Below are 16,755 nucleotides of genomic sequence, written 5' to 3'. Positions count from 1 at the left end.
TCCAATCACTGTGTCTGCTGTGCTGGGCTGATCGTCAGGCCGTCAGGTTACACTGTGCTGTATGGATCATTAACTTGACTGATTACTGAGGACCAGAACCAACTAGTACTGATAAAGCTGTGGTGTACACACAAACAAATAAACCACACACACACACACACACACACACACACACACACACACACACACACACACACACACACACACACACACACACACACACACACACACACCTGCAACTTTTTTTTTTTCTTGTTACATGCTTCTCTTGTCTCGTTAATCCCAATGCCCTTGCCTCTTTATGAAGGAAAGCATTATAAGGTTATAATGTTGATGTTTCATGTCACAATGGGCTGTAATCCAGATTAAAATAGCTGAAATTGCATTTGGTCACGATGCTGTAAAACTTCTCTCAACAATGTGTTCAATTATATAATGAGGAGAGGGTTTGTAACCTGGGAGATCTCGCTGATGTAAATACAGTAAAGTGAGAGAGCGGTTGAAAGCTCTGCTGTCCTTTCATGTAGCTCTGCATGGAAATGTCCCAGCAGAAAGATGGATATGCAACAATGTAGATATGAAACAAGATTTTTCTGTGTTTCTGTCTTCTGTTGCCTTCATGCTAAGCTCAAGTGTTGCCCTTTGTCAACAGACGAGCTTTGACTTTCTTGTCCTCTGACCTCTTTCACTGTTTTCAACTGGAACAACATCAACAACCTTATCACGCTCCGGAGTTACTGATTGACTTTTTAATAACTCTTCTTTGTCTATGAATGGGCTCTAGGAATTATAAATCAGTGTCTTCTCACTGGTCACACTCATTATTTCTGCTCAACCTTACAATCAGTGTTTGAGTGTGTGTACACAGCCATGGCAGTGGCTTCTCGACTTGGTGTGTGGTGCCAAGACTTTCTACATTTCTATCGACAAACAACTTGTGCAACAGTTGTTCATGGATCAGGAAGTTTTGACATCCTCTAATCTTTGGACAACATTGAACGAAATTAAAGTTTATGGCTGTGAAATGACCTGAAGTAACTGTGCGAGACTCAGACTGCTGAGTCACGAGTCCAGAGGTGTAGTGCTCAATTCCAAGGCTATGTAACATCTGTTGCTACAGGGGCAAGTTTTCATGGATCAATGAATCACTCGGCCAATCAGGCTACACTGTAGAGCTTCTGTTGCTATGTAGGCCTACTGTCTGCCCTCAACCAAGATAACTGGCTACTTTCATCTTCACTAATTAACCAGCTGATTAACCCAACACATTAAAAAGGGTTAGGGTTAGGCTAACTATGGAATCTATGACCATTTTTGTTTGTTTATTAGTTCTTGTCATTGCATAGAGAAGATAATTATGACCCCCTTGTCAGTATCAAATTATACATATATTAACAAACACATACATAAAATACCTTTTTGTGCACCTACGTACACATATTCATGTATGCACATATTCCATAAAACTATTTAAAGTCCAAATGGGATGACATTTGTTAAACCATTTTATAGTAAATACTTGATATATATATATATATATATATATATATATATATATATATATATATATATATATATATATATATATATATATATATATATATATATATATATATATATATATATATATATATATATATATTTTTTTTTTTTTAATGTCAAAGAATCTATTTCTTAGTTTGTGCATGTCAAATCTAAATGTTGAATGAAAATATCTATTTTGTACTGATTGATTTTTCTTACCAACTTTATTTTGTATATATTTTTTGAATTTTTTCTGAATTGAAAACCCAGCTGATCAATAAATTCATAAAATTTATTATAGGGGTACAGATGAAAATACAAAAAGCAACTTAACGTAGTTCTGGGTCTTTGTCTGAGTGGGAATAAAGAAAATGTTAAGGCTATAGCAGTTATGCAACAGTTTACGTCCAGCATGAAAAGGCAAATTTAGATCTTTATTGTGACCGAATGATTTAATTATTATTACACTGTTGGTACAGAGAGGCGGTTTCTAAACAAAAGTTCTGATCACATTGGTTTTAGGATTGATTGCAAAGATTAACACAAAGTTAAACTACAAAAAGTAATCAGAAAGAAAAGCCTCACTGTATGCATATGTGATTTATCATTTCTGACGTTTCCGTGTGATTGGGTTCTTTCGAGGGACTTGAGCAGCTGATAGGTCGCCGCCTGCAGCCTCTGTCCAATCACCCCGCTTTGTTTGCATGTTACGTAATTGGGCCGCCTGCACTTGTGGCCCGACGGGGAGTAAATTAAAAGCAACAGCCTCCGCCTCGCTCGCTCTTTTCGGGCACGTAGAAGAGCTCAGGGTCTGCAGGCAGTGGTAAGCAGACACGGAACTTTACTCTCTCCTTCTGCTTTATATATATTTTTTGCCTCATGCATAAGGTTAATCAATGTGATAATTGTTCTTCTGCCACACACAAACACACGCGCAGACAGACACATACACACACAGGTATGCACATAGCTTGAGTGTGTTTGCTGCAAGAGACTTTTGGAGTTCGCTGATTTATTTGTGGACAGTGAGACGACTTAACGTACTGTAGCTCCACGTGATTATTTAAGTTCTGGTGGCCATGATACACACGTAGTTATGTCAGAGACGTTACTTTGGTTTTGTGCGCCTCAGCTCATACTAACTACTTGTGTCAACGGGCTGTCAAACGTCTCTGCACGTGTGATTGGGCAACACGAGAGGCATGAGCTTGAGTGGAGGACGTGACTGGTCAGGGCAGGTTGACAAGAAAACTTGGCCCCGCCCACCTCTGTTCAGGGTCAGTTAACTGTCAGACAGTCATGGTCGGTTACAGGGAACTTTTTTGATTGAGAGTGTAAATGTAAATGCATTCTGTGAATCTAAATATTGGTAGTTGTGATCATATTAGTGTTTAATGTTGAGCTGTTGAACTTTCTAAGACTTGCAAGTAACCTGCACCATGTCAAGGTTAAATACAGTTCAACAACCCCAAAAAACTACATCACCCTCACAATAAGGATGTCTGCAATGATTTTAAAATATAGTGACCATTATAAAGTTATAAGAATTTACTGCAGGGCTGTTGGACAAGACTGCAAAGGTCTACACAGTGTGTGCAAATTTGCTCTTTGGACCTGCTCACACTCATGTAGCCTAACGTCTTGTCTTTGTCAAAAAGAGGCTTTATCTTGAAAATGTGTGCACACATGCAAACCTAACAGAAGGTCAAATGCTCTCTGTCCTGTCTGAACTCTGTTCACTCTGAGGTCAGTTTACTGACTCAGTAAAGTTCATGATCTCTTGGAGCTTTAAGTGGACTTGAGTGAAAGAAACTGATTGATAAAATACTTTCATGTATAAAACATTCATTCATTAAAAATCACCACTGTGTTTTGTTTTGTTTTTTTAATAAATTGTTGTGTTTGTGTGATGAAATCCATGCACTTTATATGCCAATACAAATTGCCTGGTTGTGTGTTAATATGCTCCACAGTGAGGTGTGAGGATGAAGATCGCAGTGATTGGTCAGAGTCTGTTCGGCCAGGAGGTGTACAAGGAGCTGAGGAAGGATGGTCACGACATCGTAGGAGTCTTCACCATCCCCGACAAGGATGGCAAGGCCGACCCACTGGGTGAGAACTGACTCACTGACCCACACATTTCAACACGGCTTCACCACAGCAGCAGTTACAGTATTATTGACTCACTAAAGGTGCCAAATGAAGTTTGAACGCATCACACCACTTGCTGCTCTGATACATTTATATTGTATGTTTTAAAATCGTTTTATGAAAATGGCGCAAGGACAGTTCCCACTTTGCATAACTTTCTTTAGCGCAATTAAAACAAATTCTGCCTTAAGGGTTTACAGTTGAATGTTGTAGCGTTGGCGTGCCTCAAACATGCCATTACCTGTCAGGGCTGCAACAGCGATGGCTGATGGGGGTCGGTCAACCAAGACTGAGCAACATTGTTAGCACCATAAGTGTTGTGGTGCTAAACTGACAGCACGGTCTACAAATCTTATTCTCCAGACATTAAGTTTTGCGAAATGACAACCATTATGGGTGCAGTTACTGATTAAAACGCATAACTCACGTTTTAATACAGCAATATTTTTTATCACCATCTTTAATATAATATGTAACATAACATTTGTCATGGGGACTGTGTCACTATTCTGACAATAAACTAATCGTAGAGTGATTAACATTAAAAATGATTAATTATCAAGTAAAAAAATGAATAAAAAATAATTGAATTTTTTTGTACTGTGTGAGTAGAATCATTTTTTTCATGGCTCAGTTTCAGACTTTGATCGATCTTTTTTCAGCGGCTGAGGCTGAGAAGGATGGCGTACCCGTCTTCAAGTTCCCCCGCTGGCGTGTGAAGGGTCAGGCCATCCCAGAGGTGGTGGCTCAGTACAAGGCCACGGGCGCCCAGCTCAACGTCCTGCCCTTCTGCTCCCAGTTCATCCCCATGGAGGTCATCGACCACCCCCAACACGGCTCCATCATCTACCACCCCTCCCTGCTGCCTCGCCACAGAGGGGCCTCCGCTATCAACTGGTTAGTGACGTCATCAGGTTGTGTGTGCATGTATGTATGTGTGTGTGTGTGTGTGTGTGTGTGTGTGTGTGTGTGTGTGTATGTAACACAAGTCTTTCATCTGTGGTCTCTGACGACACAGGACCCTGATACATGGCGACAAAAAGGGCGGGTTCACCGTGTTCTGGGCAGATGACGGACTTGACACCGGACCGATCCTGCTGCAGAGGGAGTGTGACGTTGAACCCAACGACACCGTCAACACCCTGTACAAGAGATTCCTTTTTCCAGAGGGAGTCAAAGGCACAGTAAGTATTGTGCAGGGGGCAAGGCATTATGGGTGAAAAAAAACAAAAACTGAGTTGAGATGACACGATGGTATGCAGAGAAAACATGCACATTCATACACATAAATGATGCACACTATGTGTATTTGTGGTTTCAATAGAAATGACAAGCGCAACCACATCTCATTGGAAACGTGACAGACTTTCTTGACTCACAAATGTTGGTCGTTGCTTTCACCTGATGTAGTTAAACTTTAACTCAGAGGTTAAAGTTGGTCATCTGGCAGCTGTGGTGTAGAACATTACACAGTTTTGTCAATTGTTATGACACAGTAGACGTTATTCTCACAACCCTCAGGGGTTTCGAATACTGAACTGAAGTATACTTTTCCAGTACTTACTTTACTTGAGACTTTTTTTTTTCTTTTTGGAAACATAAGAATTTCACTCCACTAGAGTTAACTTAGTATTTTGACTCTGCTACATTTTTTGGATGTACTTGTAATTTCAAAGCAGACCTTTTAGTTGGTGAAATGTAAGTAAAGTAGTAGAAGTTGTACACTTTCTCCACCTCTGACATTGAGAACATTAACCTGTGCCAAAGCCACTAAAACAACCAGAAACCTCACTTCTGCATTAATATAATTTTTTTGATATATGAAATCATGGTTACCATTTGCATTCCTCGCTCTGCTAAGTTATTGCATGGCGTAGTAATGCATCATTTGGCACATAAATGAACAAATAATTAATAAACATGAAGAAAGGTTAGAGGTTCTCAACTTTGATGAGTCTACTAAGAGATTTGTTACTTATGAAAACCTGTCAGTCATTCACAGTCCAGAACATGAGCAACTCTTTCACACGAACAGATGGATCAGGAAGTAGCCCCCCACCCTTTCCCTTATAACGGATCCTCTCCCGTATAAAGTATTTACTAGTCACATTGACAGCATATAGGTAAAGCTAAAGAGTGAATAAGTCAGTGTATAAAGTTATGGATCCTCCTGTTGCTCTATCTTCAGATGTCTGTAGTCCAAACATGACAAACACTGTGAAGGCAGTCCATACAGATAGCTAAGCATTCACGTGTTGCTGCAGTGAGTTGAACTGCATTGTCCTGTTTCCAGGTGGACGCAGTGAAGCTGATTGCACAAGGGAAGGCGCCGAGGATCATCCAGCCAAAGGAGGGAGCCACATACGAGTGCATCCAGAAGAAAGACAACTCCAAGGTACAATCACCAGACAAACAGTTTGAATTAATTTATATTTTTTAGAGAGGTAACTATAATGGTGTTGTGCCTGTTTATGGGCAGATTGACTGGAACCAGACCGCTGAGGCTCTCCACAACTGGATCAGAGGAAACGACAAAGTCCCCGGTGCTTGGGCAGAGGTTGATGGGCAGGTAACAAGGACTATTTTAACATGGACCATTTAGTAGATCTATGAAAATGAAAAATAAGTGTCATCAAATATGATTATTAAAGTCTATGTAATTTAGGGCATAATTTTTGGTTTTTGCCTCTTTATATGTATTTTCTGAAGTTGCATTGCATTCATCAGTGTCATTACCGATATAATAGTTATGTCCACAGATACTGGTTTCACATCTTGTCAAGTTTGGTTTTGCTAAAATAACAGTTGGAAGATGAGAAAAAAGAGCGAGAAACAGTCATTAGTGGTGGAACAAGCTTTCCTTTACTTTTTGTCAACAGCTTCTGTGTAGATATTAACAATGTGACACCGGGTTCTGCTGTTTTACTTTATTAGTGTCATAAAACAAATATACATCTGTCTCTGTTCCTGTAGAAAGTGACTTTCTACGGCTCCAGTCTGATGGGTAATGGCACCACAGCTAAAGGTCAGCCGCTGGAGATCCCAGGAGCTAGTCAACCCGGAATAGTTACCAAGGCCGGCCTGGTGCTGTTTGGCAATGATGGCAACACAGTAAGTGTCTCAGACTGAGCTACACTGCTCTCATCGTTTCATCAAGCAGTCGACTTTAGAAATATTTTGTTATACTAAACATTTATAAATTTAAATGTAAAAACATTGGTGTATTTGGCCTCAGTGTATATCAAGAACATAAAAAAACTTTGAACACTTTTGGTAAAAAAAAAAAAAAAACATCTCTATTTTAGTGTGAGTGAAGTTTAGTAAAATATGGCTGTGCAGGTCAAAAATGCACCAGCTCACTGCTGCGCAAGTAAGGCTGCATTTCACCATAACTTCACTTAATTACAACAGATTAGAACGAAACTTACTACAGGTATGAACTTGTGCTCTCTACACACATATACTGTATATAAATTATAGCTGCACAATTAATCAAAACAAAATCATGTTCAAATGGGAAATCTAAATAACAGGGACTGCACATTTTTTAAGAAGGTAAGATGTGTCACAATGTTGTGCATTGTTAGCATTTAGGAGTGTTGTGGTGCCACAGACATGCCCCGCCCCACATATCCCATATCCACACATAAAGTATCATGTTTTGATCAAGACAAAAATCTGACAATATTTAAATCTTTCTCTGCAAAAACTGAACTTCAATTGCATAGTCTGTCTCCCAAGTGATGTTTCTGACTTTGACTTGTGTTACAGCCTGACTCAGGTGCACACTTTGTGAACTTTCTGCATGTGCCTCTTGAACAGCAGCCTTTCAGTAAATAACTCGTTACAATCTCCACATTTGTACGGCCTCACCTCCTGATGTGTGACTAGAACGTGTTTCCTCAGAGTGGAGCCTCTGTTGTACGACTTGCCACAGATGTGGCAGCTGAACGGCTTCTCTCCTGTGTGAGTCCTTATGTGCTCCGTCATGTGTCCCTTCAGTTTGAAACGCTTGCCGCAGAACTGACAGCCGTACGGTCTCTCTCCCGTGTGCACCCTCATGTGGTTCTGCAGGTGGCTCGGACACGGGCTGCGCTTGCCACATATGTGGCACTGAACGTTTCCGCTGCTCTCCTGCGACCTGCTTTCATGCGACCCGATCTCATGTGTCTTGAGGTGCCATGTAAGCACAGATTTTTTGGTGTATATGTAGTTGCATATGTGACAGCGGTATAACGTAGGGCCGGTTTTCTCCTCGGGATGCTGCTCCTCCTTCGTTGTTTCCTTTGGCTCTCTGCTCTCCTCAGCTGCTGCGTAGTTCTCTAGCTGCTGCACTGTTTCTATCAGTTCCTTCGTTAAAGCGTCCCCATCGTCGCTGTCCTCTGCTGGAGGCTGCTCCACGATCCCGTTGATGCACAGCTCCTCTTTCTTCCCCTCCTGCTCCTCTTTCATGAGGGAGGGTCCTGACACGTCCTGGCAAACACTCGTGCTACAGTCCTGCTGTTCATGCTGAATCTTCTCTGCAGTTGGAGGAGGAGTTGGCTCTTCGGCGTCTGCAAGGACAGAAAGAAAGAAATGCATTAGAAAGACATCGGCTCCAAAATGCGACCAAAATCATCATGTGATTACTACCTGTTTTTTTTTTATAGTGAGCAAGTTTCCCATCACAAAGTAAGTTTATGAGGCTGGTTTCACTACCTGTGATAAAGGGATGTCAGTGCAGTGAAGTGAGTTTTTACTCCTGTCCTATCCCACTCAGTCCAACCACAGCTAAGACACATGCAGGGCCAAAAGTGAGTTAAAGAGTGAAATTAAGCATGCAGCAGTGATTAGCCTGTCTGGATACACTGAGAGGAGAAAAAGTAGCAACTAGCATCATGTTCAAATTATAGAAAACAGTGTTTGTTAATACAAAATTGCACAAAAATATTAGAAAACCTTTAACACCCCCCCCCCAAAAAAACTGTAACCGGGACCATGGTGATGCTTGACACATTTTCAAAGTTCAAGTTTTATTTTGGAAATGTATCGAGAGACCATCAGCTGTTCTCGAGACCGCTGCTGACGTCACTGACCGTCGCAAACAGAACCCTGAGCCGTTAACTCTTCAGCATTCTGGTTCTGGAACGTCCGTTACCCGCCACCCGGTGATGTCCCGGGGTGAAGTGACAACGTCCTACCTGCCCGGTGCAGCCTGATCTGCGGCTTGTAGAGCAGGTCCAGCAGCCGCTGCAGCCTCTGGTTCTCCAGCCTGGTGCGGCTCACCTCCTCCTGGTGCTCTCTCACCGCCTTCTCCACGAAGCCGTAGATGTCCAGCGCAGCAGCGGTTAATCTGTCCGTCAGAAACACGTTGAATGACTGAAGAGTGAGAGTGGCCATTGTTGTTGTGGCCGCTACTTGTGGCTGTTGGTGCGACAGTTCAACAGTCTATGGTGTACACTGTACTGCTGGCCTGGGCTTCAGCTGCAACAGCGCCCCCCACTGTGCCAGACCCTGAATGACACTCTTCTTTTTCAAATTCCCGTTATATTATAAAATATTTTGAGTGTAATAGAGCTGATCATATTTTTTCTTTAGCCTACTCTGGAATGGAATAATACCCCCATACAAAATAGTGTCCAGTTTTGTGATTTGTTTTTTAGTTTATTTGTATTGGGGAATGTGCCAATTTTCTACATAAAAGAAAGATTAGAAATACTATTTTTAGTAACTTTTCTCAATTATGTATTGTCTCTCTTTTCATAATGACAAATTGAACCAGTCTGCATCTGAAATAAATATTAGGCTATATATCCAGCCAAAAGCACACATTTTGTTATCTCTAGGCAATTGGTAACTGGACAGTCTTTCTTTTTTTTTTTTTACTTGATTTCATTGCCTAGAGATGCCTTTGATTTTGTTAACAGTTCCCACTTTAAAGTAGCACTATCGGCCAGTGGTGCAGCGTATCAGATATAAACATCCTCGTCCTCTTTACATAGCGTGCTGTTCAGGAGCTGGGGCTAAGCGCCGGGCCGACGTGTCTCATAAGGAATTCTGCATTTGCTCCACAGGAACTACACTGTTGGCTATATTTTGTGTACAGATAGTTATGGCTCCCCTGGCCTATTTATTGCATATTTCATATTTTTATTGCTATTACTGCTGTATTTGCAATAGTGCTACTTTAACTTTCTCCACAAATTGTATTATACCCTGTAGAAAACGTATAAGCCTGCACAGGGAACCTGCCAACAATGCCCTATATTTAGCTTTTCTGTCAAATTAGTTTCTCTTATCAGTTCAGGACAGAGACAATGACTCCGTGTCCAGTGTACATATCTGCAGCACATTAAAATGTATTAGAAATTAGCCTCATAAACACACACTGAAAGGTGTTACATGACTTGAGATGTTTTTGTGCAGCTCTCCTCCTGCAGACAATACACACTGAGTCACACCATGACACTGTTGTGCTGAGTTCATGTTTTTTAAGCTTATTGTTTGAATGAAACATACGTATCTATGGGAGCTGAGAAAGGCAATACTTGCAATTATATATTGTATCGTAATATTATATTTGTACTGTTATCTGTTATCTTGGTTATCTCAGTTGTCAACTCTCCCTCTCCCTGTGTTTCTCTGCAGCTGTTGGTGAAGAATCTGCAGTTTGAAGATGGGAAGATGATCGCTGCAGCACAGTACTTCAGCTCAGGGAGCAGTGCTGCCGTGGAGCTCACCGAGGAGGAGAAAAGCTTTGCTGAAAATATGAGAGTAGGTTTTCTCACTGTTTTCCAGGAAGTGGGTAAAAGAATGAACAGACAAGTCGTTAAATTGTGACTTTCAACCATGTTTCCTCAGGCTGTGTGGCAGAGCATCCTGACCAACGTGACTCAGGTTGAAGACTCCACTGACTTTTTCAAGTCTGGTGCTGCTTCAATGGATGTGGTCAGGTAAGAAATAATAAAACTCCTCCTGTACATCTGCACTTCTCCTCACCTCACTCTCACCCCTCACTGCGTCCTCACACTCGTCCCATGTCCCTCTTCAGGCTCGTGGAGGAGGTGAAGCTTCGGGCCAGTAATTGCCAGCTGCAGAATGAGGACATCTACATGAACACCACTTTCCAGGATTTCATCCAGATGTGCGTCAGGAAGCTCAGAGGAGAGGATGATGAAGAGGAACTGGTTGTCGACTATGTTAGTGCATTTAAAATTCGTAGAGACCTGTTATTACTCAGCTGACACTGGTTTCTATATACCTAATGCAACATGATTGTGGAAAAGAATCTCCAAGACACTCTCATTTACAGTTAAAAGGCCTTTATTTCTATGGCTTGGTCAGGTTAAAGCCTTGGTCAGGGAGTAAACTGGTTTAAAATGTTCTACTCCCTGACGAAGGCTTGTACGCCAAAATGCGTAGGAGTTTTTTAAAGGTTAAACATGACCAAGCCATAGAAATAAATGGTTTTTAACTGTAAAAGAGAGTGACTTGGAGATTCTTTTCTACTATCATCTAACTGTCCCATCCACAGAGCACCTCTAAGAAACAAATGTCTGAGTCCCAGAAGAGCTCCTTCACAGACATTTTACCAAATACAACATGTTGATTATTGTCACATACACTGTTTAATTCCACAGGTGGAGAAGGACATCAACAACATGACCATCAAAATGCCCCATCAGATGTTCGTCAATGGAGAGTTTGTTGATGCAGAGGGAGGAAAAACCTACAAGACCATCAACCCCACTGACGGCACAGTAAGAGATAAAAAATAATGATAATATTTTATATTTATTTTAGTTATCTTCCCAAACTGGCCTCAGTTTGGAGGGAGATTGTCATTGCTCTCTCCTGTATCTCCTACATGTGTCTCTCTGTCCTCCAGGCAATCTGTGAGGTGTCTCTGGCCCAGGTAAGCGATGTGGACAAGGCAGTGGCTGCTGCTAAAGAGGCATTTGAAGAGGGGGAGTGGGGCAAAATGAACCCCAGGGACAGAGGCAGACTCATCTACAAGTAAGTAACCGCAGCTATTACGACTCTTACTTGACTTCTGACTTTGACCTGTGGGATTTCTATATGAAGTCTTATACTCTGACATTGTCAAGCATGTTTCATAATGTCAGTGACTTTCTGCCTCCCTGTCCACAGGCTGGCTGACCTCATGGAGCAGCACCAGGAGGAACTGGCCACCATCGAATCCATTGACTCGGGAGCTGTTTACACACTGGCCCTCAAGACCCATGTGGGCATGTCCATCCAGACCTTCCGCTACTTCGCTGGCTGGTGTGACAAAATCCAAGTAAGGACATAAGCTTTTAAAGACATTTAAATGACTGCTGTGACCAAATGTCAACACTATATGGCTACAAAGCAATAAAAAAAAATACATCAAGATAAATGACAAAATCTCTCCACAGGGCTGCACCATCCCCATCAACCAGGCCAGACCCAATCGTAACCTTACCTTCACCAAGAAGGAGCCAATAGGGTGAGAATGACACACTTTTTCATGTCTATGTGATTAAACATTAAACATTAGATTAGAAAACAACTGACCCTTCGCGCAAGCCCTGCCCCCTTGGTTACTGTTGCTACGCCGGGCAAGCTTTCACTCCCAGCCATGCTCCTGGCAATATTTGGTATCAATTTCAAAGGAAATATCAGCAAATTTCTGGATAAACTATTCTGAGATAATAGAGAGAAGAAGTCACAAAGATCATTCAGAGTTTTCAGTGACGTGACTCGCGCAGGAGGATAAAACATCTGTTCAACGACACGACTGGACAATGTACAGAGCAGCAGTAAGGGCTGGTCATTTTACCGTCTATCAACCCACCAAGACTTAGGTCATCTCACTGGTTGTCAAACCTGTGTTGTTCGGCACAATCGCCCAAAAAAAATTTGGGGCGATTGTGAACCACATACAGCTTTCGCTGCTGTTTTTTTTCTCCCACCGCTGTATCAGTCAGTGAAAGCAGTCCCTGTCTGGAGGATCCCTCGCCTAAAAGCCCAGGTAAACGCGGTAAAAGTACAGCTGTCATTTCGGAGGTGAACATATGGTTATCCCCATATTTACACTTGCTCAAGTCGAAAAAAAAGTCAGCTCGTATCTGAACATCTCTATATTGCTGCTGCCGCCGTCGCCGCTGTAGTAGCAGCAGCAGCAGCAGCAGCAGCAGCAGCAGCAGCAGCAACAACAACATCCTTCTCTACAAACAAATGTTTTTCGTCCTAGTCTCAAAATGTGTCCACAAAAGCAAACGTAATGACTCAACTGCCGAAAGCTTGCCAGGCCTATAGTTACGGTTGCTAACGTAGGATTGGACAATAGCCGTTTGTGGGAGGAGTTGGCGAAGGGTCAATTACATAGCAATTTTTATTTTAGATCATAGCTTCAAATTTCCTGAATAGATACAACTGGACATACTCTTTAGGTAAATTACTAGATTGCAACCCTGTGCTGGCAATGGGTGCTGCTCTGTGGCTGCCAGGTGTTCCCAATCAGTTACATAGGTTAAATGTGCAGAATGGATTTCTTAAGATGGAGAAAAAATACTTATTTAATTTGTATTACTCGGCTTATTGTCATATGCTGCTATAAATACTCTAGATTTATGAGCACCAAAAGATTCTGCCTTGAATCACTCCCTTTTCCCATATAACATAAATACAAAAGTGAAGAGAGAAACACCATTTGATCATCTTTCTTTCCCTTCTCTCTCAGAGTGTGTGCCATCGTTATTCCCTGGAACTACCCTCTGATGATGTTGGCCTGGAAGACAGCAGCCTGCCTTGCAGCTGGAAACACAGTGGTCCTCAAACCTGCTCAGGTCAGCCTATACTCTGGCAGTCATGCTGTTTTCATACATGACTAAATAAAAAATAGCTGTGTATTCTGCAGTGATGGAGTGCTGGAGACATAATGTTGCCATTGCATTCTTGTGGGAAGTGATATCTCAGTAATGTCTTCAAATTTGCCACAAACATTCAATGTTTCGGTCAAAGTTCAAGGTCATTGTGATCTGATGCTCTTGTGAATGCAGTGCATCAGGCACATAATGTCACGACTGACACTCACTGGCTTCAATAAAACATTTTTGGCCGAACTCACAAATTAATTTTGCAGTTAATCACGTTTATAAGGATACATTTATTAGGAGACATTTTATATCCAAACAGCCAAAGATCAACTTCACTGCAAAAAATCTTCTAATCATTGTTAACTATTTTAAGTCTTTGTTTCCAGGTGACACCACTGACGGCTCTGAAGTTTGCTGAGTTGGCAGCAAGGGCCGGGCTGCCCAAAGGTGTCATTAATATTCTGCCTGGGTCCGGTAAGTACATAATAGTTTCTTGTTTTGCAGTAGTTCTGTTTCTATGTCCACTGTGAGTCCGAGGTTGAGTCATGCCATCTTTTTCCTTCAGGTGCTCTGGTGGGTCAGCGTATGTCTGACCATCCCGATGTCCGTAAACTGGGCTTCACGGGTTCTACTGAGATCGGTAAACACATCATGAAGAGGTGAGCAAACAACATTTACAATTTTGTGATCCAAACTGAATCTAACATTGCTGCTCATCACAGTGCATTATTGTTATTATTCATCTAAAGCTGTGCAGTTAGTAACGTGAAGAAAGTCTCTCTGGAGCTCGGAGGAAAATCCCCACTCATCATCTTCAGTGACTGTGACATGGACAAGGCTGTTCGCATGGTAGGATCTTTTTGTCATACATACACATTTTAAAACTAAAGTATTTTATTTGTGATCTAATATTTTTTAGACACACTGACCTAGGGCCATATCTTAGACCCGGTGCAAATCGCAATGCAAGTGTTTTTGTTTGTTTCAGTCCAGTGCAAATGTAATTTTCCCATGCAGTGCCGACATTGTCTCAATAACAAATTCAGTTGCCTTATACTGCAGCTTTAAATAGTGCAGAGGTAAAACTCCTGTTTTCATGTGTGTGTGTTTCAGGGTATGAGCTCCGTCTTCTTCAATAAGGGAGAGAACTGCATCGCAGCAGGCAGACTGTTTCTGGAGGAAAGCATTCATGACCAGTTTGTGAAGAGAGTGGTATGTGTCTCTTTATCTCACACCGCTGACGTCTCTCAGATCACAGGATACCTCATATACCTGAAAAGGAAGAAGCCTCCTAACGGCATTGCATTGATTTCTGATGTGAACCTCATTGCATATGAATTTGTCACTGATGCCAACACTGTACAATGAATACAGAACGCGTCATTTCATTTTATTTTGCCTGGTGTCTTTTCTTTTAGATTGACGAGGTCAAGAAGATGAAGATTGGCGACCCACTGGACCGCTCCACTGACCACGGCCCACAGAACCACAAAGCCCACCTGGACAAGCTGGTGGAGTATTGCCAGACTGGTGTTAAGGAAGGGGCCACCCTGGTGTGTGGGGGCAAACAGATACAGCGACCAGGTAAAGGCAGCAGAGGACAGACTATGATTCCAACCATGAAAATAGATTGTTGCACTTTTACTGATTCCTTATTCGTTTGTATCATAAACTCTAGATCTAATGTGCTGTTTTGTTATATTTCCCCCCAGGCTTCTTCTTTGAACCCACTATATTTACTGATGTGCAAGACCACATGTACATTGCTATAGAGGAATCATTCGGCCCTGTCATGATCATTTCCAAGTTCAAGGGCGGGTAAGGCTTTAAGATTTTATCGCTGTTTGAAATGACTCATCCTCATTCCTGCTCTCCGCTGGCGCCTGTTGCAAAGGCTCTCTGTGTTCGGTTTGACAGCAACAACAAAACAGCATTATAAAATATCCTAAAATTCAGTCTGTTTTATCGAGTATTATATATTAAAGACACCAAGACCATTGTACATGCTTTTATCTCCTCATGCCTTGACTATTGCAATAGCCTCTCTGCCTGCCTCAACTGAAAGTCCATTACCTCCTCCACTACATTTTTGGTTTTAGCCTCCGTGCACTGGCTCCCACTACATCACCTCCTACTTTTAAACCTCTTCACAACCTCTCTCTATTCTATCTATCTGACCTCGCATGAACCAGCTCATAGCCTAAGATGGATATTTGTGTAAAACGCTTGCAAAATCAGTGCTCTAGAAATAAAGATTATTATTTTATCTTTATTATTATGTGCAAAAACACGCAGAATTGGCCTGACATCATAAGACCAACCTCAAGGCTTTTCTTCTCTGTTCTGCTTCCCCGTCTCAGTGAAGTGGACGATGTCCTGAGAAGAGCCAACGCCACAGAGTACGGCCTGGCGTCAGGCGTTTTCACACGGGACATCAGCAAAGCTCTGTACGTCAGCGAGAGGCTTAACGCTGGCACCGTTTTTGTCAACACCTACAACAAAACAGACGTGGCCTCACCTTTCGGAGGCTTTAAACAGTCTGGTTTTGGCAAAGACCTGGGTAAGAAAAACTCAATTACTTTCATATATTATATATATCATTTATATATTGTAATATGTGTTGAAATTGCAGTTTTACTGTTCAAGGTACCCCAAAAGCTATCAGCACTAGAACTGCATACACTATAATATCCGTACTCACTGTCAGTCTCTCTGTTACTCCAACAGGACAAGAGGCTCTCAATGAATACCTGAAGACAAAGGCAGTGACTATTGAGTATTGAGCTGCTTTACAAAGGACAGAAGGTGAAGAGGACATGAGCTTCCTGCATAGAGCGATTTGTGCATGGTCACCGACAGAAGAGACATGAAGAGGGATGAACAGGAGTGATGCCATCTCAGTGAAATCAGCTCAGATCCGTTGGTCATGTCTAAGAGTAGTGACAACTCACTTTAATACTTAAAACCTTAACATGCATTAATGCCTTAAATTTGTCCCCTCAAAAGCACAAACCTGAGCAATAGCTATGTTGTGATAAATATTGAAATAAATACTGAAATGTGCAAATAATTGCTCAGGTATCTTCTGACACTGTTGTTTTATCATTGTGTCTGAGGCACAAGATAGAAAATGGATATCATTCATCACTAATATGGCTTACATTAGGTCAGAAAACTCAAAAGAAATATAATACGTCTAATCATTTTTGGTTATCAATTAAATCTATTGAGCACCTCC

The 16,755-nt window shown here is 41.7% G+C and overlaps 2 protein-coding genes across 2 annotated transcripts; one reads left to right on the top strand and one right to left on the bottom strand.

Moving 5' to 3' along the window:
• Positions 1 to 2,221: 2,221 nt before the first annotated feature.
• On the top strand, positions 2,222 to 16,752 carry aldh1l1 (aldehyde dehydrogenase 1 family, member L1). Its single transcript, XM_083972574.1, has 23 exons — positions 2,222 to 2,347; positions 3,498 to 3,636; positions 4,338 to 4,572; positions 4,694 to 4,859; positions 5,969 to 6,070; positions 6,155 to 6,244; positions 6,649 to 6,786; positions 10,303 to 10,428; positions 10,516 to 10,607; positions 10,706 to 10,853; positions 11,295 to 11,414; positions 11,543 to 11,670; positions 11,806 to 11,956; positions 12,075 to 12,145; positions 13,382 to 13,487; positions 13,904 to 13,991; positions 14,083 to 14,176; positions 14,267 to 14,366; positions 14,631 to 14,729; positions 14,936 to 15,101; positions 15,230 to 15,335; positions 15,878 to 16,077; positions 16,245 to 16,752. Exons 2-23 carry the CDS (start codon positions 3,510 to 3,512, stop codon positions 16,298 to 16,300), a joined length of 2,709 nt encoding a protein of 902 aa, XP_083828700.1. The 5' UTR covers positions 2,222 to 2,347; positions 3,498 to 3,509; the 3' UTR covers positions 16,301 to 16,752.
• On the bottom strand, positions 6,806 to 10,295 carry LOC310986604 (uncharacterized protein). Its single transcript, XM_083972578.1, has 3 exons — positions 10,124 to 10,295; positions 8,856 to 10,085; positions 6,806 to 8,228 (listed from the first exon to the last, which is right to left on the bottom strand). Exons 2-3 carry the CDS (start codon positions 9,052 to 9,054, stop codon positions 7,453 to 7,455), a joined length of 975 nt encoding a protein of 324 aa, XP_083828704.1. The 5' UTR covers positions 9,055 to 10,085; positions 10,124 to 10,295; the 3' UTR covers positions 6,806 to 7,452.
• Positions 16,753 to 16,755: the final 3 nt, after the last annotated feature.

Source organism: Trachurus trachurus, assembly GCF_905171665.1.
Source record: "Trachurus trachurus genome assembly, chromosome: 5".
NCBI lineage: Eukaryota > Metazoa > Chordata > Actinopteri > Carangiformes > Carangidae > Trachurus > Trachurus trachurus.
The sequence above is the reverse complement of the archived record's forward strand: the minus strand, read 5'-3'. Positions and strand labels throughout refer to the sequence as shown.